At 32.7% G+C, this 27,441-nt stretch overlaps 1 protein-coding gene across 11 annotated transcripts in view; it reads left to right on the top strand.

Moving 5' to 3' along the window:
- Nucleotides 1-27,441, top strand: part of snu (ABC-type transporter snustorr) — a 415,588-nt gene that overhangs the window by 318,920 nt on the left and 69,227 nt on the right. For 10 of the 11 annotated variants that reach the window (XM_072525834.1, XM_072525836.1, XM_072525838.1 and 7 more), the window contains one exon: nucleotides 25,117-25,338. In XM_072525834.1, coding sequence (XP_072381935.1) covers nucleotides 25,117-25,338 — 222 coding nt within the window. Of the gene's footprint in view, nucleotides 1-5,903; nucleotides 5,930-25,116; nucleotides 25,339-27,441 lie in introns of those variants that run through there. The other variant, XM_072525837.1, reaches the window with a different exon arrangement.

Genomic DNA, 27,441 nt, shown 5'->3' on the forward strand with positions numbered 1-27,441 from the left:
ATAACGCCAAAACAGTAAGACTTAGACCGAATGTATGCTTAACAAATTATAGCGAGAATTGAATGAGAAATATAAAAATGCAATGAAAATCAAATAACAAAGTTGGGTCTACTTCCGATATAAACAAAAATAGCACATGTTGACAAATATTTTCATTTTAAAGTTCACTATCGAAATCCTATGTAACTAAATTTTTAGATCTCAAAACCATTTAGATTGGCAGATACGTCTAATAGGCCACACCGTGAGACATATTAATATCTCAGTTAAATTTTAAAGCAACTTGCTTCAAATAATTTCTGAATTTATTAAATTATCACATAAACGAGAAGTATAACAGGTAAGAGGCAATCTTTCGCATTAGAAACCAGGCAAAAATCCCAGTGATGAGTTTACCTATCTGCGGTGATGAGTTTACCAATCTCCAAAGGATTCCGGTGATCAGTTTACTATATCTCCGAGGGTCTAATAATTTTATGGGGGGCTATATAGTGATGAGTTCGTACACGTCCTCAATTTCTGCATTTTGTATTCTAGTCTGTTACGTTAATTTTGCTTACGTCCCATTTTATCTGGTCCCACCATCTCTTTCTGGGCCTTCCTCTATTTTTTGGTTCCAATTGAAAAATGCTCAATAATCCCGCAAATTTTTTCAAATTTTTGCCCTTACAAAATTCTTTTAGCTATTCCCATGGCTTACAAATCTTTAGAAGAATTATGCTACGCTTTCTAGTTGGCATATCGAGGGCAAGTCATGGTTCTCTTATGATTTTTTCCCTTTTCAGAAACAAGTCAAAAGTTTGTGTGTTTTCTCTATTCAGTAACCCTTCACTGCTAAGAACAGGTATAATTCCCTTGCTTTCTAGAAAACCTCCGAAAATCAAGTACGTCCCTTTCACCCGAGTTGCTCCTCAATTCTAAAGTATCATTAGGGCTAATCTCGCATGAGCCAAAAAAAATCTCCTCTTTAGAGAAAATGTAAGTTCTCATACGTATTTCGAAAACTATTACTTTATTTGTGTACCAGATTCTGTCTTGTAACTGTCCCGCTATTTCGATTTTTTTATGAATTATAGACTTGATGTTACTTCTGTTCGCCTTCATACATCATACTTTTTATCTCGGATCTTGCATCTTGTATCTGGCATACTGTAAGTTGCTTATTGCCTATTGCATCTTACATCATAAATCCTACTGCTGCATATATCTGGCTGTTGAGTTTGCTATATATCATGATGCCGCTGTATTACCTATGATTCTGTGCGTATTTCTATTGACACAACCGCCGAATTGTTTATTGTCGCCTGTCCACAATAACTACTGCATCCTTACCTGATAACATACCTCTCAGGCACGTGCCAATATGAACCTGTAAGTACATTTTGTTGTTTTCTTTTATTCAACCCAAAAGCCGAAAATTTTACAAGCAATGATGTTGTAAGTGATTTATACCATTTCCATACTTTATTTTTCTTTGTGACAAAGGACTATTCATATTATAAGCACGGTCAAATTAGTTCTGATTAATTTATATGTATATATTTATCTGTTTTGCTTACCTGGATTTAAATGCTAATAGCGTTCAGTTTTAAAAAAATATGGCAACCTTTCAATTTTATTATATATCCTCAAGGTGCAACAATTTTTAAATTCATTAATTTCATTATCTTAGTAATTCATACATTTTGGAATAATTTTTAAAGTAACGATTTACTTAATTAATTTTTAATTATTTCTTTTCAATCTCTTGAGGATATCATATTAGTTATATTTCGCATTTAAAACATACATTTTTTATATATTATAAATGTAAGTTTTTGGGCAGTCGCCACATTTAAGTTTGTATACACCACTTAAAACCTACTCAAAGAAGAAGATATATAAATGAAATCTATTTCTGAACTGAAATTTCTGTTTAAATACAGAAAAACGTTAAATACAGAAAAACATTAAAACATTAACTCAAACAATATTGAAAATTTAAATTCAAGAATAATGATTAGGCAGAGTATTTAGTTAATAGAAAAGTTGAGAGTCAACTATTTTTAGGAAAAATTCTAAAAAAAAGTGAAAGTAAACACATGAATAAAATCAAAAGAAATTGGAATAAAATAATTATTTGAAGAAAAATAACCAATATGTGAGGTTTATTATGCTACAAGGTATAAATAATTCAAATTTACTCTTAGAACTCGAAATTTCCACCCCCAGAAATTTCGCACCATATTAAAAGCTGATCAACAAATTTCGCTTTTGCTTTAAAATTAAATTTATTTGTACATTTTCTCGTTATCCATTACAATGACACAGTTTGTCATAAAATGTCTTAGTTTCAAAGCTTTTAAAACCTCTAAAGCGGAGGCTTAGATTTCGACTAGAAGCACCATTGTTATCTTGAGCAGATTGTGCCACTCTGCTAATCCTGTTTTTGTATTTTTATAACACTGCATATTCCTTATATTTTAGTCTACTAATTTATTACAAAAAATAAGTAAAGGTTTTGAAATATGTAGTCTACTTCCTTCTAGATATAGGGAATGTCACTAAAGCATACATGCTCCTAAGTGCATGAACTGCTCAAGTAGTACATGAGATAATTATCCAGGTGCATTTAATGCATGAAAATTAAAACTGCTAAAGGCGTCAATATCTTCAACGTGTTAAGGTTGCTATTTAGCAAGACTTTGACTCTGTGAACGCCCTCATGCGTTGCATTTTTCCAACCCTTAGGATTGCTAAATGTCCAGTCAGGTCTCCAAGTTTTAGATGCTAAGCTCGTATTAGCTTGAAAGTACGTTTTAGAGGTATGTTAATATTAGCATATTATCTTCCGCATGCAAGGCAAGTGGGGAGGTAAAATGCAAACAAGCGTAAGTCACAAACAAATAATTTTTCAGGGAGGGTAAAAAACTTGTAGCTTTGCTAAGAAAAAGGACAATGAGCTTTAATCAATATTATGCAACAGTATTGGTTCCAAAGATGAGATTAAAACACTCATTTCAGTTAGGGTAGCTAAAAAATAGTTAAACAAATTGATTTTGTTTCGGCAATAAGACCTTTTGCACCAACTCCGTGGAAATAAGTCGTTTTGCATGTAAATACAGTAAAAGAGTAAAGGAATAATGGTTTTCTAAATAAAGAAATATTAATATAGGCCTTACCTAAGTGACAAACATTGTCATAATAGGTAGTTAATATTGCAACAAACAAACAGTTCTTTAAATATGTAAGTCACAGCGCTTATCGTCAAGGCAGTCATACATAACTTTCTTCTCCTCACCAGCAGCTACTGTAGTGGGTTCATCAAAAATTAAACTCTTGTACCAACCAAGACGTGGGTCGACCAGAAGTGAACCAGTCATCTCCAAAGATTTTTTTTAAAAGTTTGTCAACATTTTTGCACATGTTGAAGTGGGAGTCCTTCCGGTCTCACTTGTCTAAGATTCTTTTTCCCTTTCTTTCTAAAAGATACAAAAAAAACTTCTTCATGTCTGTAGTTTTTAAGCCTCTTACCAGAGGCTTAAGAATCTCCTATTCCCTTTTTTCCGAGGTGTACAATTTCTTCTTTTGTCAATTAAGTAGTGGCCAATCTTCTCCTAGTGCTCTTATCTTGCCTATAGCACTGTATATGTCGTAGTATTCCTGTTTAATTAAAATTGTGGGTTGTTTTTTACTACTGTTTTTCTGCTCTTCCAAAAACACGGTCGGCGGGTAAAAAACTATGTCTTTTTACAGGGAAATACAATAAAATCTTTTAGATTGATGTTTTAGTGTTCTCAGGACAATATTATTTTTATTTTGAGAAACATAACCATGGCTAAACAACCTTAGTACAGACCTGAAAATGAGCTTCCTTCAAATAGTTAAAGAGAGCCGATGATATTTCCACACTACCTTTTTCTGCCTGCTCCTCTGTCTATGTGTAGAACATGGGGTTTTGAGTTTTTAGATCAGTAATATAAAAGTTATAAAATCCAATTTGTCTTGCATAATAAGCTTCTTGAATTGATCTTTTTGGTAGTGGCTGAATTTGTTGAAGATCAAAGAAAAGACTAACAAAATGAGGAACAATCCGCTTTTCTCTTGGCTGCAGAACCTTTTCAGCATAGTGTGCACATTTAATTTGTTCTTTGAGAAGGCAGCACGTACTGTAAGTTTCAGACGCAAGTGACTTCAAACTTATGTTAACTCGTATACAAAAATCCTCCTAAACATAATGTGTTACACTTTTAACTTCTCTTTACACTGATCATTATATATTTTACTTTGTTTACTAATATTTAACTAACTACTCAGATATAATCTTTTGAGCTTCTTACTGCTGTAATGAGATTCAGTTTCTCTGAGGTTCTTGATGTACTCTCTAACACTTTCCTTCTTCAGATTGTTCTTACTTTTGATAGTGTCACCTTCTCTTTTCTCTTCAATAGTAAAATCCAAATGAACTTTTTTTGGCTATGTTTTTTATTGTAATTTTTCCAACATGAATAACAGTGCAAAAAAACCTTTAAACTTACAGAGGTTTTAGCACCAGAGATAGTTAGAAAGCAGTATTGTATTGAGTACTTTCGTTATGGTCCAGGTTTTTCCTTTTTGTTTTTGTTTAACGGACTAGGCCTATGTCTTTTGATTTGTGTTGTATGAATTAGACTGGCAATTATATTGTCTTGTCTTTTCTTGTCTAGAACTTTATTAAATTCTTCTTTGAAAGCTTTGATGTAAATAGGCCTTATTTTTACACATGTGAAACGTTTATTGTTGTGCTTAAATGGTACAAAAACTACAGCTCTGTTATGAGCTGTATACCTGGTAATTTGTTTACTTTTTCTTTTTCCTCCTGTAACTTCTTTCTAGTCCCTTTATTTCATTCACCAGCACTTACACTTACATCTGCATTATCCACTATCCTTTAAATAATAAAGTAATTATTACTTAAAATTGTTTCTAAATACTTTGACAATCTTATCAGCGATTACAAACACTTCCAATACAAAACCCTTACATAACTTCAAATTTGTAACTCACTTGGTCAGCTGAGTGGCAGTGCTCCTATTGGTTGGTTGGAAATAAGTTGGCTTGCATGGACCAGTACAGTGGAAATAAGTTCTATTGCATGTGAAGATGATTTTTAATATGCTTTTACCATTGGAAACATTCTTTTTGCATAAATCAGATAGAGTAAACGACATTGGCTACAACAGAACAATGCATTCGCACAAATAAATCAACTTTGATTTTTGTGTGACTTGGGGCTGTTTGCATGTTACCTTTTTAAGTATATTTAATTGAAGAATTTCTGTAAGAAGATATAAAGTTAATAAGCTTGTTTCACTTCTATTAAAGATTGACCTGGGTTCACAGAATGCAATTTATTAGGTTAAAATTTTTCAAATCACAAATTACCACCTAAATTTAAATCTAGTAAATTTTTGAAGCGAACTAGAAAATCCCGGCAAAAAAACTGAATCAAAGTAGATGGATTAAATAAGGCTCTTACGCTTACAAGAATTGAATAGTGTATTACTTACCAAATGAAAATAATTTATTGTTTTTCTCAAAGGATGAGTCATTATTAGAAAAAGAGTTCCTGCCAATTATTCCTTCTTATTTATTAATAGAAAATAAGTTATTGCAGGGAACAAAAAGTTTCTAGTTCCAATTAAATATTGAGCATTTTAAGTAATTAATTATTCAAAAGTCTATTAAGACTCTTTCAGCGTATTATGCGAGCGAGACAAAATCGGCCAGTATGGATGCCGGTGATCGTCACATTAGGAAGCCGTCGATCGTTTCTGTTTATTGTAACGAAATTGACGTAAGGTGTGTGTGAAAATTATTACCAAGTTATACATGTAAAGTGCTTTAACGATTTAATTGATTGTGACCTAAAGATTGTGGTGATTTATTTATTTATGGACATGAGCGAAAGGTAAATAGGACATTGATAATATCGTAAATATAAATATACAGACAATAATTTATTTTCCATGTCGTATTGATTTTATTAAAAACTCAATAAAAGAGTAATAACCTGTAAATATAACTGAGGAGTTTTGACTAATGATAATACTTTCGGAAATCATAGTGCCATCTACTTAATGTTTTTTTTTATGCAAATACATATTGAAACTAGACGAAGTATATTTTTAAACCGCATATCTAGAAAAATTCTTTCTGTAGACACTACCAGAGTGTTTATATGATTAACTTTCTTTAAATAGTAGTACAACTACAAGGTATGGTGCAAACGGTATTTGACCCTCGTTCATTAATTCGCGCCAAAACTTTCGAGAGCGCCCCCTGTGAGGTACCAGAGTAATTAGTTACTTACTATATATCGCATTTACCAACTAAAAATGTTTCTCTTTGTCAACCGTTTTCCACCCATTCCTGAATGTAGGTCTCTCCCAATTGCTTCCATCTTTCTCTATCTTGCGCCAATCTAACCCACTGTTTGCCTGCCACTGCTCTTATGCAACTACCCATCTTTTTTGAGGTCTTCTCCATGTCAACCTGTTGTCATTATATCGGGCTACGTGACCTGCCCAGCGCCATTTCATTTTTGTAATTTCTTCCACAATATCCCTAATCTTCGTTCTACGTCTTATTTCGGTGTTTCTAATCTTGTTTCTCAGTGATATTCCAAGCATGATTCGTTCCATTGCTCTTTGGGTTGTTCCGTTTTGACGCGAGCGCCAAAAAATTGATGCCTTTGAGATGTAGTGCTGGAGAAGAATGCTGCGCATATCTTGGACAGCTCATAGGACAAACGTTTCCATTCTAAACCAACTCGAGATTAAAAAAAGGCTGCCGAGAATATGTCTGCAACGTATTCTGCAAATTTTTGGTTACGTGGTTCGCAGAGGTGAAGATAGTTTGGAGAGATTAATTGTATCTGGAAACGTTTCAAGGATAAGATCAAGAAGACGATCAATAACTAGATGGTTTGACCAAATTAATAATTCAGCTGGAAACTCATTCTGCGAAGCTCTCAGAGCAGCTGAAGATAGAGACCAACGGAGAAAAATTGTTAGGAATATTGGAAGAAATCACGATCCTCAGTAATGTGGAAACGACAAGAGAGAGAGAGAAAGGGAGAGAGACGGATAATGCTTTTGTTTATGTTTTCTTTCATTCAACGCTTTGGGTATAAACTTGAATTCTGGATTAGGTTTTAGTGTTAATAACTACTTACGTAGCCGGGAATGACAGCTGTACGTGCACTCAGAAGCACAGGGGCAGTTCGCATATCTTTCGCTGTTCCTCATGATCTAGGTGATCTGGCAGTTTTTGTTGTGTTTCTATTTTTGTGTTCTTCATAAAACGTCCTGAGTAGTAACGTGGTCAGTATAAGGAATTTTGAAGATTCGACTGTGAGATAAAGTCTCTGAGAGTCCACGACTTAACGCCGTACAACTGTATAGGAAAGATATAACATCGCGTTAAATGTTTTTTATAGGTACTGATAAATCATGACATTTGAAAAGCTAAACGATTTTTTTAAAATGAAGATTTTACTAAGCTATGGCCACCACTAATATTTTTCTTCTTCCTTCTTCTTCTTCACGTGCCATCTCCTCTAAGAAGGTTGGCAACCATCATGGCAATTCGCACTTTCGACGCCGCTGCTCTAAAGAGTTCAGCAGAAGTGCAGTTAAACTACGCTCTCAAATTATTTAACCAAGAGATGCGTCTTCTTCCGCGACTCCTTCTACCCTGTATTCTTTTCTTCTTTTTCTTCCTTAGCTTTTCCTTTTTAGAGGTCGCTGTTCCTTATCCTTCGTCGCCACTCATTACACCTACCTCTCTCAAGTCCTCTGCTACACATTTATTCAATCTTCTCCTCGGTTTTCGTCTACTTCTCCTTCCGTTAACTTCTAACAACTCTATTCTTTATCCCACAAGTCTTTATCTCTACATCTGACATGATCAAATCATTGCAGTCTTTGATCTTGAATCTTTTTTAAGACTGAAGTCTTATCCTAATCAAGTCATTTCTGATCCTGTTCCTACTAGTTTTACCCAACATCCATCGAAATATTTTCATCCCAGCTACCTCGATCTTTATTTCCTGAATCTTCTTTACAGAGCACACTATACCGCCGTACACCGACGCAGTTCTAATAACATCTTTGCTTAATTTCAAGATCGGTTCTTTACACTTTTCCATCCGCACTCTTAATCTGCCGCACGTGAATCAAGTTCTTTGATGACTTGTACCTTGTTTTAGCAACGCTGTATAAACTTTTTGTCCCCTCAGGTGTTTCCAACTCTTCATAAAACTGTGCAGACGATCTTTTCTTAGCAGTAGCTACAACTCTTTGCTTTCCTCTTTGCTACTTTGTATATATCCTTATCTTTTTCTCTTTTATACCTGTCATACCTGTTTTTAGCCCCTTTACCTTCTGGTATCCTACTAGCTCTGCTTTCCACCTCACCTTTATCTTTGTATCCACTATCACCATTCGGTGTTGACTAGCCACGAATATTTAACCTTCTTTATTAATAAATTCCTTATAGTTTCTGTCTGAGCACAGTAGTTTTTAGTTCTTCTAAAAATTTTCTCATATTTTTCTTTATATGTTAAATGTTTCTTTATTATTGTAGTGCCAATTTTTTCGCTATTTGTCAATTTATTATATGTTTGGATAATATAATTATATAATTATATATATATATAATTTTGGACATTAACATAAAAATATGTTCAATTTTTTTTTTGACAATTTGCTTAGTTACAACGTTCGGTGAAAAAGAAAAGTCAAAGAGAGATAGAGAGAGAGAGCGGAAGAGAGAGAAAAAAATCAATTTTCTTTTTGACCGAGGTTTGTGTTGCACTAAAATGCATTTATATATTTTTAATGACTCGTTATTATAATACATTTCTTTGACCTTTTGTTTTTGTTGGATATTTTTATGTTAGTGACGATTGCTTACGTAGATATACTGTTTGGCCGTGATTTAAAAAAAAAATCATAAACAATATTGTATTTCTTAATTTTATTCCTTACCTTACTTTATATGCTATTTGTAAAAAATATTGTTTACAATGTTTCACAATTCTCACGTCAATTTTTTTAAATTATTGTTTATTATTCCAATCATTATTTTAATAAACATGTGATGCAAAGTTCTAACAAGAGTTTTTTTCTTGTTTTAGCTGTTTTCTCGGTATATTATTTAAAAATATGGAATCGTTGAATTACTCGTGTTTGTTCTGCTGTAAGAGAGCTGAATAGATCTTTTTTGCAGTAAGGTAAATGTACATTTTACCTCTGAAGACGTGTATCTTAATAAAATTTTAAAATAAGGTTTGTGTCAAACGGAGCTCATAATGTGTTGTATTTTAAAAATATATCTATATCCATACCCATACCCATATCCATACCTTATTTTCTATTCATTTTTAAAATAATATTTGAGGGCACTCTTTTGTCCTTCTCTATCCTTTATCCTTCGTAAGGATGTGGTGACGTTATGGTATTTGACAAATGGTTGCTATCCATTCTTTTCTCTTCTGGGCGCGGTGTGCTGCCTTAGACAGAGAGTAACCGGTAGCGCATTTTATTTGGTCTGACCATCGGAGTGGCGATCTTCCTCGAGTTCTTTTACCATCTACCTTGCCTTCAACCACCAACCTCTCTCTTTTGTACGGCCACAAAATAAGAGGAGGTTGTCTTCTATCATCTGCAGATATGGTAACCAAAACAGTAAGGCACTCTTTTTCATCATTTTGTATCCGAGTGTATACCTGTTTACAGCTCTTCCTAACCAAGACTTGTTTTTCTTTTGGTGCAAGAAAAAAAGCAGTTTTATCACAGTTAAATATCCTGGCTGGATTTTGGAGAACTTTATCTAGTTGGTTTTGACTAATATAATTTTGTACATGCATAAACTACATTCGAATGTCTTGTTTTGTTACATTTGCACGACTTTTTGTTAAGTTTTGAGTTACACGATTAGTTAGTTCAGGATATCTTGTTAAAAAACCTTCGTACCAGTGACGTCATGGAATACTGTTTTTAAAACGATTTGGTCGACGAAGTTGTTGAATGAGATTAGTTGCGCTTTCTATCAACTGCCTTCTAGTAACGGGAAAGCCAATACTTCCTAAATACATAACCCATGTTACTATATTCTTTTCTTTAGTTTTGTTAAGGACTGTATGAGCAACAGCTTTAGAATCTCCATTCTTGTTATTAATTTTGTCAATTAAGGTAGTTTTAGGTACTCCAAATTTGTTGAAGCTTTTCTAATACTCATTCCTGCATTAATGTGTTGTAAGGTTTCTTGGAGTGATCGATCACTATATTTTATTCTTTTTCTATCCATGCTCAATCTGGAAATAATTTTTTTTTTAAAATAACATTTTAATTTTAATGATGGTCCGTGTACGGGTATGCCCTAGTTTTGTGACTCCTATTACCGATCAAATTTTAATTGATATTGCCGACCAGAATATTTAGTTCAATTTTATTAAAATTACAACCATTCTACACAATTATTATTGTGGTAAGATATGTAATACAATTCGGAGAATGCAATAAAGTCAACTACTAATACAATACTTATCTAATTTTCTTAGAACACAATAAGAAATAAATTCATTAATTTAAGCTTTTTCGTAAGATTTTTAAGAGAACCGTACTCTCAGAATGGGAGAACTCGAATAACTACCATGCTATACATGGTTCGCGCCAAATTGTAGGTGCACGTGATCAAGTAGTGCTAACTTTATCTAAATTGCCTAATGATTTCTTTGCATCAAGGGTATTTAAGTTATATGTGATTAATGCCGCGAGATTCACGGCGGTCGGTATTACCTACAGGTTCGGTGAAACGTACATTTACCTTAGGGGCTAGTTTTTCTTAAATTCTTAGATTTAGATATTTTATATTGGCAATCATCCGTGGGTCTAGGAATCTAGGGGTCAGAAATTGGAAAGCCAGGGCGAAAGATAGGGGGGAATGGAGACTAATTCTTGAACATGCCAAGACCCACACATGGTTGTAGAGCCAAAGATCATGATGAATCATCCGTGGATATATATGAAATAACTAGTTGCAGAAACACTCAGGTCACAACTAATACTTTTCTTACACAGTGTGGAAACCACTTATGGAATACAAATTTTTATACCTTATTTTAGACAATTTTAATAAACGCTGGAACCCATAAACAATTCGAGGGTGCGCTTCTTAAATATAACTTTAAATGTACAGCGTAATTCACACAAGTTTAGCATAGTCTAAAATAAACTTTATTTTTAATAAAAAGACTGTACATTTTTATGTTTTTAAAAGCTCCTTAACAACCTGGTTTCAGCGAACTATATCATCTAGGGTCTATTATCAAATAGACAAACAAAACACACACACATCAAATTTCTAAACTAAGTATCAATATATTGGGTATTGTTAACATTTTGTGTCGTGAACAGCTAAAACCTGTCTAGATATGCCAATAATTAAACTAAATCGGTATATAATTTGGATTTTTATCTCTCAGTTGTTGATGTGTTGACATTTTACATTGAAAAAGTAAATTCTTAATGAAGACTAATGTCTTACAAGAGTAATAATAAAATATTTAAGTGAGACTCACTGAATTGAGATTTTAATGATGATCCGTTACAAGGATAATTGCAAGTCAAGTTGAAGTGGCAAACTTATCGAACTTCGTTGAAGATAATGTGAAAGTGCATATTTTATTACGTATTGCAGATAATACAACGTAAAGTTCATTTAAAACTTCTCGTCAAAATAATGTGCCATACAACTGTCCTAAGGTGTCTCCATAAAGAAAAACTTCATACGTATAAATTGACTTTCGTGCATGAGCTAAAAGAAGACGATCCAGATCGTAAAATGTATTTGCGTAAAAGAATGATGAATAGACTAAACAGGAATACACTAGCTGTTGGTACAATTCTTTCTTCTGAATGAATCAACATTCACATTGTACGGAGATGTAAACCGACAAAACTGTAGATATCGGTCAGTGGAGAATCGTCATTGGATGCTTGAGACACATTGTCAGTACGCTGAAAGGGTGAACGTTTGGACAAGTATCATAGGTTATCATATTATTAGTCCTATATTTGTAGATGGAAATTTGACAGCTGAAAAAAAGCTAAGAATGATTAGAGACGAAGTTGTTCCTGTGTTGGCCAACTTATATCCCAAGGCAATAGATCCTAACCTACAGAATAAATTGCCTGGTACTATTGAGTGGTCCGCTAAATCGCCAGACCTTACACCGTTGGATTTTTTTCTGTGGAGTTATCTCAAGAACAAAGTATATGCAATACATCTAAGTAGTATTGCAGACATCAAACAAATCATAATTACAGAACATCAAAGAATATCAAACAAAAGATAACAACAGAAATACGGAGTATTTCATCTCATACCTTAAACAAAGTTGGGCATGAGTGTAATAGAAGACTGTGTTATTGTTATTTGTAGTATTGGAAAATGCAATGGAAATTTTTTTGCTTTTCTTATTATTTGCTTCCATTCAAGACTTCTCCTGTGCCCTTCTTTTTCTTCACAATACGTTTGTCTCTGATACTGCATATTATTTAGCAATCTCGTTCTGAGTCTCAGAACTTTTCAGAGTTCAAACTCTCTTTATTTACCTTATCGGTTTCTTATATAACATTGTTTTTGTGTTTTTATGTTGTTTAGTTTTTAGAAATATCTTTATTCCCGTTTCCAGTTGGCAACACAGTACCGTAAAATAATATAAAAATAAGTAAAACATTGTTGCACGAAGAGAAACAGAGGTCTTTAGGAGCATTTTAAGGCTTTCTTATATAAAGGGTGATTCATTTAGAGGTACTTTTTTTGGTGGGGATTTGATAGGAGATCGTGCATGAATACTGTCAAACTGACATTTCGCTTTTGTTCAGTACTGTTTGACATTTCATGTTGGAAAGACTTAGCCCGGCACAGCGTCTAGAAATTATTAAGTTGTATTTTGAAAATGGTAGTTCTGTAAGGAATGTGTTTCGTGCGCTTAGAGCAATTTATGGTCCACATAATCAGCCTACCAAACGTACAATTCGCTTTACGATTAGTAAGTTTGAAACCCAGTTTTCATTATTGGATAACATGCGACCAAATAGACCACATTCAGCACGTACTGAAGAAAATATAGCAGCGGTAAGTGATAGTGTACTCGAAAATAATGAAGAATCGATTCGTCGCCGTTCTCAACAGCTTGGCTTGTCAAATGCAACAACTTGGCATATTTTACGTAAGGATCTTGATTTAAAAGCATACAAAATTCAATTAGTGCAAGAGCTGAATCCAACCGACCTTCAGAGTTGTCACCGTTTCAGTCGATGGGTTCTTGATAAGCTTTCAGAAGATCCAGTGAATTCGAGAAAAATCTTGTTTTCAGATGAGGCCCATTTTTTGCTTATTGGGTACGTTAATAAACAAAATGCCTATATTTGGGGTGATGAACAACCCAAAGAGGTTCAAGAGTGGCTATTACATCCTGAAAAAACAACTGTTTGGTGTGGTTTATGGGCTGGTGGAATCGTTGGTCCATATTTCTTTAAAGCAGAGGCCGGCCAGAATGTTAATGTGAATGGAGACCGTTATCGTGCCATGATAACGGACTATTTGGTACCTGAAATTGAAGCTCGTGGTCTCGGCAACATTTGATTTCAACAAGATGGCGCCACTTGCTATACATATATGTAAAAGCATGGCTTTACTGCGAGAACGATTCGGTGAACAAATTATTTCACGCTTTGGATCAGTGAATTGTCCGCCTAGATTCTGTCCGCTAAAACTATTCAAATTCAAAATAAATAGGATCAACTTCCGAATCCGAGTCATCTTGAGGGTTAATAATTAGCGGTTGTATCTCTACGGTCGCATCAATTATGTTATCAAGATCCCACATTTTTTGTTCTTCTTCTATTACATGCCTTACTGCATCTTTTCAGTTTTGTTCTGTAATATGTTGTAAAGACTCGTATAACAATTCACGTACAGCTTGTATTTTATATAACGTATTTTTTCTAGCAACATAACTTTTCATTTGTGCCCAAATAAGTTCAAATGGATTTATTTCGCAGTGGTAGGGTGGAAGTCTAAGGACTGTAATGTTTCGCCTTTCCGCCATTATGTCAACTACGTATTCCTTAAACTTAGATTTGTGTTGCCGGGCAATTTTTAGAACTTCTGCTTTTACCATTCCATCTTCGTAAGGCAGATATTTATTCCGCCGCCAGTCAAGAATATCCTGTTTCTTCCACGCAGTCGTTGGAAGTCTTTCTACTAGTCGTGAATGATAAGGTGCATTATCTAATACTATAATTGAATTTGGTGGTATGTGTTCAATCATCTGCTCAAAATACTCTTCGAAAACATCAGCTGTCATCTGCTCGTGATAGTCTTTTGTGCTTTTGGACTGAAATTCCAACAAACCATGCTTAACAAATCCTTTTTCACTGCCAATGTGAAAAATTATTAATCTACTGCCTTTACCAGAAGGTGGGGAGATACCAGTAGACCAACCTTCCATAAAGGCTTGCCAGGAGCTTAATATATTTTTATCTGACCAAATTTTTTTTAGAGTATGACCTGAGTTTATCCACGTTTCATCCTGGTAGAAGATGGGCCTTCCTTCAGCCCGGAATTTTCGTATCGATCTTAGATAATTTCTTCTCCAACATATTATCTCCTCCCGGTCAATCAAAAGTGATTTTCGGTCTGATTTCTCCCACCGGAAATTTAATTCTTTTAAAACTTGCCACAATTTAGTTCGTCCGATATGAGGCAAATCCGGGTCGTCTCTAACTTCTTGTAAAATTTTGTTTAGGTTTGGTATTTCTTTTTTGAAAAAAAATCCATGAATTTTCCTTCGAATACCATTTTTGGCAAATTCATCAATTTCAATAGGCTTTTTCCCTCTCTTTAAGTGTTCGTTTGTGTTTGGGTTAGCTATACCGTGTTTTTTTCTTTCTAATAGGAACCTATATATAGTTGACTCTCCTACGCCAGTCATGTTGGCACAACTTTCGACTATGTTGCGAACAGTGTTTGTGGGATTCTGAGAAACCAGAGCATCGTGATCACTCAGAACAATAGTCTTCTCTCTTGGTGAATAGACAGACTTACTGACTGTACGCAACAGTACCGGTGTAAAACTTAATGATGTTGATGATGAAGCCATCACAAACAATCCAACAAAACGAGCACGAGCGAAAGGTACGTATATATTCGTAGGTATATGGAATAAAAAATCACTCACGCACTGCATATAATTCGCAAAAGAAATATTCGAGACGCTAATTACTGCCGTAGACGCTGACACACCGACGAGCCGTAAATTACATGCGATCAAAAACGTACTAAACAAAAAAATTGTTTTCGTTCGTAATAACTTCACCCTTTTAAGTTACGTTTCGAATATAAACTGAACAAACGAGGCACGTGGCCAAAGCATACCCATTATATTATTAAAAATCTGGGGAATTCCATTATAATTATCTTGCAACGAATAGTACCGTCGGATATAAATTCCAGGTTTTCTAGTAAAGTAATTAAACGCGAAGATTAGTATTGAAATATCCAAATAGATAAGGTATTCTTATTTACAAAATTGTTAATGGTTAAATTCTTATTTTTATTAATAAAATATAATTACATAACATTAGCCGTGAAAGTTTTAATTGTTTTTTTGCTAAATATATTAGTATTAAAATATTATTAATATTATATATATAACAGTATTAAAAAATATTATATTATTATTTAACGAATAAACACCTCAGGAACGCCTATGGTTTACGACCGTTTTATGAGTTTGAGGCACATTTCGTGCTCTCAACAATTTATGAACGGAGAATAGCTGACATTCAAAATCGCGAGTGGATTTAATCCTTGTTTCCGAGGGAACGGTTCATTTTACATAAAAAGTGCTAATTAATATTTTTATTTAAAATTATATCAGCTACACATTTTATTTAAAATATTTTTTACAACGTACAGATTCTTAATCAATTGATTTTTTCCGTTTTCCTCTCCTACGGGGAGAGGAAGTTTTAGGGGGAAAGCTGGTAGGTAAGTGTAGTAAACTTTTTTGCATATTTTTGGGGGTCCCAAGATTAACATTCTCGGCAAAGTTCAGCTTCTTCGTATGATTTTTAGAGTTTCAGTGGCATTTTCGTCTTTGACGACTGGCGTGTAAATAAATTAATGTATTGATAACAAAACTAAAGCATCTTTATGACTTGGTAAGGCATTTTTTAGGTGTTTTTATTCAAGTTACATGTGATTAAAAAAAGAATAAAGAATTGCTTCATTGGAAGCCGAGAAAATACATTTTTTTACGTATACCCATTTTGAACTTTGACATTTAATTTTCTTCATAGAATAATGGACTTAGGGAAGTGGACCCCGCATAGGGATAAAGGCAAAGAGAATGATGATGATGGTGTTGCTACATCTTCAGAAATCTTTAATCTGAAATTTAGACTCAATCTAAATATTTTATTGTATTCTGGGATGCAGAAAGTATATTCAGTGTCAATAGTAGACTTTAAAGTGTGTGTATAAATAACCATGGAGTCTGATTAACTTATTAAATAGGTCATCGGAATGTTGGAGCTGAAATCAGTATTTCCATGATACCTGGGTGAAATTATTCTAAAGATTTTTAGACTTGAAGAAATAGTAATCATTTTTAAAGATTACTTTTAGAAAATATTTATTAAATAATCTTACTTTAGTTCGGTGTTTTCTATTTAAATTAAATATTTATAAAGTACCGCTCTAAAACATATCTAAATCTATATTTTTACTTTCTATTTCATTTAAGGTATCTATTGACGTTATCATCGGTGTAGCAGTCAGTACCAATAATTAATTTCAACAAATTTATTTAATACTAACGTCTAGCAAGTTGTTTAGTAAACAAAACACACGTAACTTATTTCGTGTCTAGATTAAATCTAGGACAGGTGACCCACTTAAATGGCAACATCATTAAGTAATCCATCGTACCAATGTCATTCAGCACGCTCGCATATTTCTACGTGTATTGTTCGTCCCGTCCACATTGATTACTATAATAGCCAAAGACGACTCCTTTCATAAATATAAAAAACTATTATTTATATAATGTGAACCTAGAACCTTACAAACCACACCAAAACATGCAAGGTTATTAGTGGACAGTATATTTAAATGATTTAAAGTTTTTTATGAAATAATACTAAAAACATCTTCTACTTAAATCGTTCTGAAACTATTTTGTTGTGGTGTTGTGGTGCAATTTACTATTCTTATTGGGAATAAGCTACAATTTTACTTACAAAATAAGTTTATTTTTTTTAAATTAAATCCACCTTAAGATATAAATATATTTATTAATAAAATACACCTTGAGATGTGTCTTTTACACTGCAATCTAATTAGAAAGATCAATGAGTAGTTCTGTTCCGTCCTAAATTAATTCTAATAAATACTTAAAACTATAGTTACATTCAATAATGTTTCTACGGGGTTTTCTTACTTACAGTAATTAGTTAAACAGGCACTCGTGTACACTAAGCCGCACTATACTCTGCTTTTGAACTAAGGCCTTCGATCTCTTCAGTCTTCTTACCAACTCTGCATTATCCACGAGTTAGAGAGCCTCGATATAAATAAAGTAAATATTATAACAAAAATGAACATTTATTGCTTTTTTGCATTATTGGAGCATGCTAGACACCAAACTTGGAGATTTCTTGCTAGAACTTGACCGGCTCTAGTATTCAGTTTCTGTTTCGTCAGTATTCAATATGTGTCCGGGTTTATCATAAAAATTATATTCGATCATAATTCTTTAGAAATCAGAAAAGTAGTTATCGACTGTTTCTTTGGACATTCCTAAAGCTCATGCAATTGAGGGTTCTTAGCTTTTCTAATTAAAATTTCAGGTCTTTGTTTCAAAAAGAGTTCTAACCATTTTTTACCAGTTTTACCTAAAAGTAGACAATAAGTAACCCTTGTATCAGATTTATAAATTTAAAAATTTACCTTCGTCTACATTAAATTTATTTGGGATTCCTAATCGCTGAGCTAAATTAAAGGCCATGATTCTTAATGCGGTTCTGGTTGGTGAAAAGACTGCTTTTTGTAGTTTTTTTTATATGGCTAACGATTTTAGCTTCATCAGCAGTTCTTAAAGAACAATATGGACCCAATCAGTTCTTCTTATCCATATTGTTTGTTTTTATTCGACGTTTAAAAGTCGGCTTTACGGCTTTATTAATACTCATATCACCATTATTTACAGCATCTACGGCATCAGTTAGCTCCCTAGAGATCCAGTTACCTCTCTTAGGTGTATGTTGCTTGCAAATATATTTATTGGGCATAATCCTAAGACAAAACATACTGGTCCAACTCTCCTCCTCGTAAGTGGTCCATCTATCCTCAAATAGGTATTGTTTAAAATAAGCAGACTACAGCAGTAGTTCTTACTCTATAATACGCATTTTAAATATAGTTCAATAATAAACTAACGAAGAATCGGTCAAACTCATCTGTTTTTACAAAAAATGAAATTTAAAAAAATCAAATAAAATTATCACACGTGGCAGTTTAAGCACATAGACTTGCCCTGTTGCCAAGCTTGCTGAGGTATACCTAGCGGACCGACTATCCTTCTGGTCCATCCCTCCTCTCTTTACCCTGTATATATATATATATATATATATATATATATATATATATATATATAAACAACAAAGTTTATTAGGGCTGCAGTCAGTAGGTTTGACGGGGATGTTATAGAAACACTCTTTTGACTTTTGGTCGAGCTTTCGGAATTCTCTTATTCCTTCTTCAAGACACTGTAATTAGAAGAAAGTGTAAATATTTACAACATATCTCAAATTGTCATTACAACTTACTAGTCGTTGAGATTATTTTTCTAAAGCTACGACACTCAACATTAAAAACACACATATAAAATATAACATTTAAAATAATGGACAATATACATTTTAAAATTTAGTTGAAAAGTTAAAATTTTAAAATTTTGTTAGTGACATCTTTGCATGGTGTGTTTTGACTGATCCATAGAGAACAGAAAAAAAAATAGTGTGATTAAAAAGTAATTAGGAGTTCTTGCTATTATATTAATGGAAGTAGTATCTTAAATCTGTCTTGATAGTATGCAACATGTTTTGTATGCAGGTGTATTACGGTGTGTATATGTAAAAGTAAATCTTTATTTTATTTTTGATGTTTTGTCAGTAAGTAACAATAAATGTTGATTAATTTATCTATGTCTGACTTTTTATTTATACAAGACGTATTAGATTTTATGAAACACATTTTCAAGAAAACACGTTTTGAATGGTTTTTTTTCTTAGCCAGAATATAGGAATCCTCGAAATTAAATTCATGTTTTAAAGTTAATGCATGTTCTGTGAGCGCACATGCGTTTATCTTTTTGGTTTTTATGTCGCTTCGATGTGATATTACTCTATTGTGAAAATTACGAGATGATTCTCCGATATACACGTTTTTACAATTGGCACACGGTATAGAATAAACAACATTCGATGACTCCTGTATTGTGAAAGGATCCTTTGTCTTTGTGTACAACTTCGATACCGTTTTCACATTCTTAGTTGAAATTTTTAAGCCACTAATATTTTTGAAAATGTTCAATAGCTTAGGTGTGAGAACTGGAATATAGGGTAGGCAACCATACGTTATTTTAGATTGTGGTAGCTCTGATGTGTTCTGTGTCAATGTCTGTGTCAGTTGTCGGACCTCATTGTTATGAAAATTTTGGTTGTCAGAAAATTGCGAAGGAAAAGGAGAACCAAAAATGAGTTTATTCAAATGCCCTGTAGGATAGGAGTTCTCTTGTAGTATAGATCTCAACTTTTTTAGTCCCTTGTCCCTGAACTCGATGTGTGATAAGTTGATAACCCTAGTTTTAACCCTAAAACTTTTTTACCCTAAAACGGTATCGAAGTTGTACACAAAGACAAAGGATCCTTTCACAATACAGGAGTCATCGAATGTTGTTTATTCTATACCGTGTGCCAATTGTAAAAACGTTTATATCGGAGAGTCATCTCGTAATTTTCACAATAGAGTAATATCACATCGCAGCGACATAAAAACCAAAAAGATAAACGTATGTGCGCTCACAGAACATGCATTAACTTTAAAACATAAATTTAATTTTGAGGATTCCTGTATTCTGGCTAAGCAAAAAAAAACATTCAAAACGTGTTTTCTTGGAAATGTGTTTCATAAAATCTAATACGTCTTGTATAAATAAAAAGTCAGACATAGATAAATTGAGCAACATTTATTGTTACTTACTGACAAAACATCAAAAATAAAATAAAGATTTACTTTTACATATACACACCGTAATACACCTGCATACAAAACATGTTGCATACTATCAAGACAGGTTTAAGATACTACTTCCATTAATATAATAGCAAGAACTTCTAATTACTTTTTAATCACACTATTTTTGTTTTTTTTTTCTGTTCTCTATGGATCAGTCAAAACACACCATGCAAAGATGTCACTAACAAAATTATAAAATTTTAACTTTCCAACTAAATTTTAAAATGTATATTGTCCATTATTTTAAATGTTATATTTTATATGTGTGTTTTTAATGTTGAGTGTCGTAGCTTTAGAAAAATAATCTCAACGACTAGTAAGTTGTAATGACAATTTGAGATATGTTGTAAATATTTACACTTTCTTCTAATTACAGTGTCTTGAAGAAGGAATAAAAGAATTCCGAAAGCTCGACCAAAAGTCAAAAGAGTGTTTCTATAACATCCCGGCCAAACCTACTGACTGCAGCCCTAATAAACTTTGTTGTTTGTTTATATCGACAGTCAATAATATCCAGTATTTCTTATATATATATATATATATATATATATATATATATATATATATATATATATATATATATATATATATATATGTATATATATATATTAATATATATATATATATATATATATATATATTATATATATATTAATATATATATATATATATATATATATATATATATATATATATATATATATATATATATATATTAATATATATATATGATCCATAACAAAATTTTTGTCATTTTTCTATCTCATAACATTTCAGGTAATAATTTTCCTAGACATAATTAATATTTTAATGATACATAATTTCAGTTGACATCATTAGTAACTGTCGTGATTACTAAGTCATTGAAAAATTTTTCCATATTCTATTAAGTATATCTGTGTAATACGAGTGCGTACTAATGTCTAATTGGTTGTAAAAATTTATCTTCGGGTGTTAGAATAAGTTGATGTCTGCAACGACTTAATGATTTATTTGCAATTTCCATTATAGTTAATATTTTATGTTTAATGTAGGAATTCCATAATTACATATTTGTCGTGTCACGGAATTTTCATAAGTAGTTCTTTCATTAACTATGGTATAAATTTCTAATTTATTTTATATTTGCGGTTAATTTTCCGCACCTGCCTCAGCAGTAATTAATTTGTATAATACATATAATTTTTCGGATTAAGACATTAATCCGTCTCTCGTCTATGGGAGTGTTTAAGTAAATTTACCACAAATTTATTTTAAAAACTTTTAAAAAAGTAGACCCAGAGAACGATATAAACTATCAACAGTTTATTTTTTCTTCATGTACCATGTCCTTTCAGAACGTTGGTTACCATTATAGCTATCTTAATTTTAGTCACTGCCACTATAAACAGTTTATTGGAAACTGTTATTTCCATTTCACACAGCGTCTCGATATATCCATTCGTACTCTCTCCATCTCACCAATTTGTCTTCTTCTTTGACAGTTATATTTCCTTTTTTTGCCAATATTCAATAATATTATAATATTTTATGTTATTTTTTTTTAAATTCCTTTATTTCAACGTATTTGTTGTACCATTTTTCTATTGTAACCTGAATGTTCGTTCGATGTGAGTGGTCTTCATGGTCATGATTTTCTTCTGGTTTTTGGAAATCCTCTTCTAGTTTTTTTTTAAATCATTTAGTGTTTAAAATATAAGTCGTTTCTTGGGGTTTTCTTCTTTTAAGTTTATATTTTATTTCACGTATCAACCTGTTATAATTAAGGGGGAGTCATTATGATTACTTTTTTGGTATAGGTACCTTGACTGGGTTTTGTATAACTGTAATCGTATATATTCCGGTGGTGACTTCCAATTGTTAGGTACGCTTGGTGATTTAAAAGATGAATTTGTCATACAGAATTCTCTAAGCAAAAATCTATAAAATAATCTCTTTCATGATTTGTCCATAGTCCAAAGTCCGGAATCACTTTATCCAATAAATGCACAAAAACTCAAGTGGCTACACGGAAACACAGGAACCCCATATAGTCTCTATAGTCTTTAGACTTGTATTGGAATGATGAGAACTAGATGGACTATCAGAACATAACAGTGTCATGGCTACAATAAATACAAGGAAACAAAAAAGCGAATGAACTTGCTAGCATAGAGCCAGCTACAAAATACTTCGGTCCAGAAAGGGACATTGAAGTGCCAAAAAGCATTGCCCGCAACCGGAAAAAATCCTGAATCCGAACAAAATAAAACTCTCAGTTCATTTCACACAACATAGCTAGATCTTATATTATTCTAAATATGAAATCCAGTGGGGTCAAACTGTTTTCACTGATGTCCATGATTACCACGCCCATCTGATTTGGACAATCTTTTCAATTTTTGTTGTTTTGTCTCAACGATTCCTTTCATTATACTGGCGTTTAACAGTGAGAAGCCATGAGAGCTAATCCCCAAAACTATGTTAATTGATGCACTTCTATCTTAATATTCCAGAATTTTTTAACTGCACTGAATCAATCTAGTTTGGGAAAGGTTGGGCGTGTATATCAGCAGAAAAAAATCAAATGTATGACTATACCTAAATACCCACTACGATATAAAATCAAAATTGATGGTGCGATAATTTAAACAATTTAGGAGGCTAATATTAAAGAATCTCTGTTGCGTTCTGCCTTTTTGATATATTGTCAACTGTTCTATCCATGTACAATTTATACGAACACGAATCATGCTCAAATACTCAAACTTTGAACCTAGTGTTGCTAAAAATCAAGCGTTGAAAGTGGTAATCATACCGCAAGTCATGCTGATGAAGTTAGTTTTTGAAAACTTTAATAACTTAGCTTCTGATGATAATGAGGGCAAGACTGTAATTAACCAGGCTCCAGTCAACGTAGCTAAATATAAATAGGTAAACCTTGTCATATTTAAAACAATGTTGTTGAAAATGTTAATACTGTTTTAAATAAAAAACACTCTCCCAAAAGTACACAAAAAAAAAGGGCAGGAAACGGAAACATGTCAATCAAAACAGAGAAAAGGAAAAAACTTTGTGTGTAAAACAAAGATTGTTTTACATAAAACAATAACTTAAAAAAATGTCAAGAATTTCGTTATTAAACCTGTCCTTGTAAATGTTTAAAAAATATCGGTAAAGAAAATGCTCTAAATGAATTAAGTAAATTTTAGTGTTCAATCACATAATGCCCAACAGAGAGCATTGCTATGTTTAGATTGAAGAAGAAGTAGATCGGGGGGCTCAAGAAGTTGGAAGCTGCCTTAGAAACCACAATAAAGAAAACGTAAAAATAAAAAAAATAATCCTTTGGTCTGACTCGTGTGGTGACCAAAACCGTAACATCAAGATTGTATTAATAATGAAAGCAGTTTTAGAAATTCACCCTACTCTTAAACATTTTACATTGAGGTATCTTCTCCCAGGACATAGTTTTCTACTTAACGATTCAGATTTTGGACATATCGAATCTGCACTCAAACTTCAACAACGGTTGTATACAGTAAATGATTATATTGAAATTATGAAAGGATATAATAAAAAATCCTTTAGTTGTGCACAGAATGACAAATGAAGAGTTCGTAGGAACCCAAATATTGGAAAAACAAATTACCAATCGTGAAATTGTTTTTTTTTTTGTTTCTTTGGATATCCATATTCACGATTTTTTACTCTGCATGTTTTTTGTGTTATATTTAGGTCTTTAACCCTACTACTACAAAGTTAGTCTATTTATTTCTTACTCACCTATGTTCTTTTGTTTTTTTTTCTCTGACATATGGGTATAATTATTTAATTAGGTTCCCATATATTTTGGGTAAATGTCCAAAATTAAAATAAATCCATTCAACTAATTCTTTTAAAACCTACCAAAGCAATTTTAATAAAATACTAGATAAAAATATTGTTAGTACAACTAGTAAATCTTCTTGTTTTTCTTCCTACGGTTTTGCCTTTTCAAGGGTCGCTATTACTTACCCTTCTTCGCCCATCTCATTACATTTCTCTCCATCGCGTCTTCTTCACCTAAACCCTTTTCTCTGAAGTCCGGTGCCACACAGTCTTTCCATCCCCTCTTCGGTTTTCCTCTACCTCTTCATGAACTCCTAACAGTTCTATCCTTTATCACACTTAGTTTTTATTTCTATGTATGATGTGTCCAAACCGTTGCCGTCTTTGTTGGTACAACAAGTTGTTAGTATAAGTAGTAAGTATTTTACTTTTAAGATCTTTAGTTAACAATATACGTATATACTTCACTATAAACACGTTCCTTATAAAATTTTCTCGAGAGATGGCATTGCTGTTAAGTTAGGTTAAGTACCTCTCTTTCCATGAAAAATTAAAGATTGCTCTACTTGTTGAGCATAGTATTAAATTATGTTCTTAAAAGTAAGTAATGCTTTTGCGTTTAGTAAAACCTATTTAAAATACTTGTTGAAAAAAAAAGTAGCTAACGTAAGTGACCTCTTAGAAAACTTATTTGTCCTATCATTACTGCACCTTGAATAGAGAACATCCCATCTATTGTGGTCTAAAAAATACACATAAAATGATAATTTTGACAAAACTTTCATGAAAACGCCAAACTGACAGATATTAAAGACCAAAATTTTAGTTTATTGGTAATTTATACAAGAGATGTAATTTTAAAATATTTGTTTCACTTCAGTCTTTCTTACCTGTACTTTTTGTTTCCAGTGAGGGTACGACAATGGGTGATCGGGTGGAACCACAAGTTCCCGGACCCGATTTGGTTGGTGTAAATGTGGAAAGGCCGCCCTTAGTACATCAACAGTCCACAGTATGGAACAGAAGACAGAATGCAGTTAGTGTAAGGCACGCGTACAAACACTATGGCTCGAAGAAGAAACCCAATCATGTGTTGAGCGATTTAAACATGACTGTAGCCAAGGGAACAATGTAAGTATACTTTGGTTCTTTCAATTTATGCTCATTAATGTAGAGCTCCAGTGATTTTAAGATATGTACTTTTTGATCTGTTGTCTGAAAATCGGACGTTTACTTTATTAGAACCGAAACGTTATAAAAACTGACAAGACTGTCACGTGCTAAGTTTTGACTTTGTATCAATAACAACGAGAGAGACATTAACCGAATATCGATTGTTATTAGAATACAGATTATATTTTATTGATTACTTATTTTTTAAATATTTGTGAAAAATCATTATTTATGTTATTATTAGATACATAAATAATTTTTGATTTTATTAATATAATTTTTTTACACCAGGCTTGTTAGAAGAAGCAGGACAGTCAAACATTTCGCTAAATTTACATCGGAATAAAGAACTGACAAACACGTATTTAATATTTTTCAAAAATTTATCGAATGATAACACGAACCGAACCCCGAACCCCGAACTCCCTGGAGATGGGACGGGGGCATCATTGAAATCTTAAACGGGAACCTCCATTTGTTATTACAGATTTGAATTTCCTATAAGAAAAAGTAACTTTTATTCTGGACATTTTTTTTTAAATATTGATAGATGGCGCTATAGTCGGAGAACTATGAATTATTTTTTCCCCTAGAAAAATTATGGAAATGCTCTAATGTCTCGAAAAATACATCTAAAAATAAAAAAACCAAACCCCGTGTTAAATATTTTTTAAAATCTAACGAATGACACCAAAAACGACCTCCACCACCATCTTCTAGGAGTGGTGGTCAGGTCAATTTTAAAATGTTAAATCGAAACGCCCATTTTTTATTGCAGCTTAAGATTCTACGTGAAACCTGTATTCAGTAGCATAAAAATTTCACTTGCGAGAAAGATTCTTTTTGTAATTACAGCACCATCTATCGGTTTAATGTTGTAACATTACATACCTTTCTCAAAAATACCAATTTCCTCTTTCGAAACGTGCAGAAATTTGCAGACTTCTGATATGCATTTATTTGTTTGCGATTGAGGCGTTATCTGTAGAGTATCGAAAAAAAATTAGATAAAACATTTTTACTTTTCACGTAGAATCCGTGATCCAATCAATAAATTTAAAAAAATATTCATTACGCGTTTGGTTTTTGTTTGGAAGTGTATTTCTCGAGATATTAGACCGTTTCTATAATTTTCCTTCTTCTTCTTCCTCCTTATAAGCTTCTTATAATTCTGCTTGTTCATTGGCGAATTAATACTTCTATGGAAGGTTGTCCTTCCACCTTTTGTGCGGTCGTCCGATACTTCTTCTGTCAATTGGTGACTTACCTTTTGATATTTTAACAACACATGTCTTTTCTATTCTGCTTATGTGGTTACTCCAGTCTTTTTTTTTCTATTTTGTGTCCATTCATTTATACATTGTACGTTATATTTTCTTCTAAGGTCTTCACTTCTCTTTCGATCTCTCAGCGTATTTCCTGTAATTCTTCTCAGTATTGCCATCTTTGCCGTTTTCAGTAGCCTTTGCGTTGTGTCTGTGTCGGGTCTTGTTTCTGAGGCATATCATTATTGGTCTTACACTGGCTTTATAAATTCTTGACTTCATCTCAGTGTTAATGTGTCTGTTTTGCCATACAATGTTGTTAAGGCAACCTACCAGTCTATTTGCTTTATGTAATTGTTCTCTCACTTCCTTGTCCAGGTCTCTATAAATCAGCGGTCGGGGAACATTTTTAATCATTACCCCAAAATATTTTTGTGTAAGTTGATATTACCCCATGGCGAAGAGCAAGAAAAAACGAAATCGCCTCTTTTTAGTATCTTTCATGTTATAGCCCCCATGATAATTTTGAAAAAAAAAACAATAATTAAAAATTTAATTTAAACATCATTTATTCAATTTATCAATGTAATACCTAGTAATCCATAACTTTCACCCCCACAGAAAATATAAGTAAATGATAATTTCTTGTTATTTTGTCATACAAGAAAAATATCATATGAATTACAAAATAACGAGAAATTATTATTTGCTTATATTTTCTGTGGGGGCGAATTTTCATGGGAGAGGTTTCATGTTCGATACAAGTGCTTCAAAATTGGGACTTGGTGTAAGAGCG

This window comes from Diabrotica undecimpunctata, chromosome 3, assembly GCF_040954645.1.
Source record: "Diabrotica undecimpunctata isolate CICGRU chromosome 3, icDiaUnde3, whole genome shotgun sequence".
NCBI lineage: Eukaryota > Metazoa > Arthropoda > Insecta > Coleoptera > Chrysomelidae > Diabrotica > Diabrotica undecimpunctata.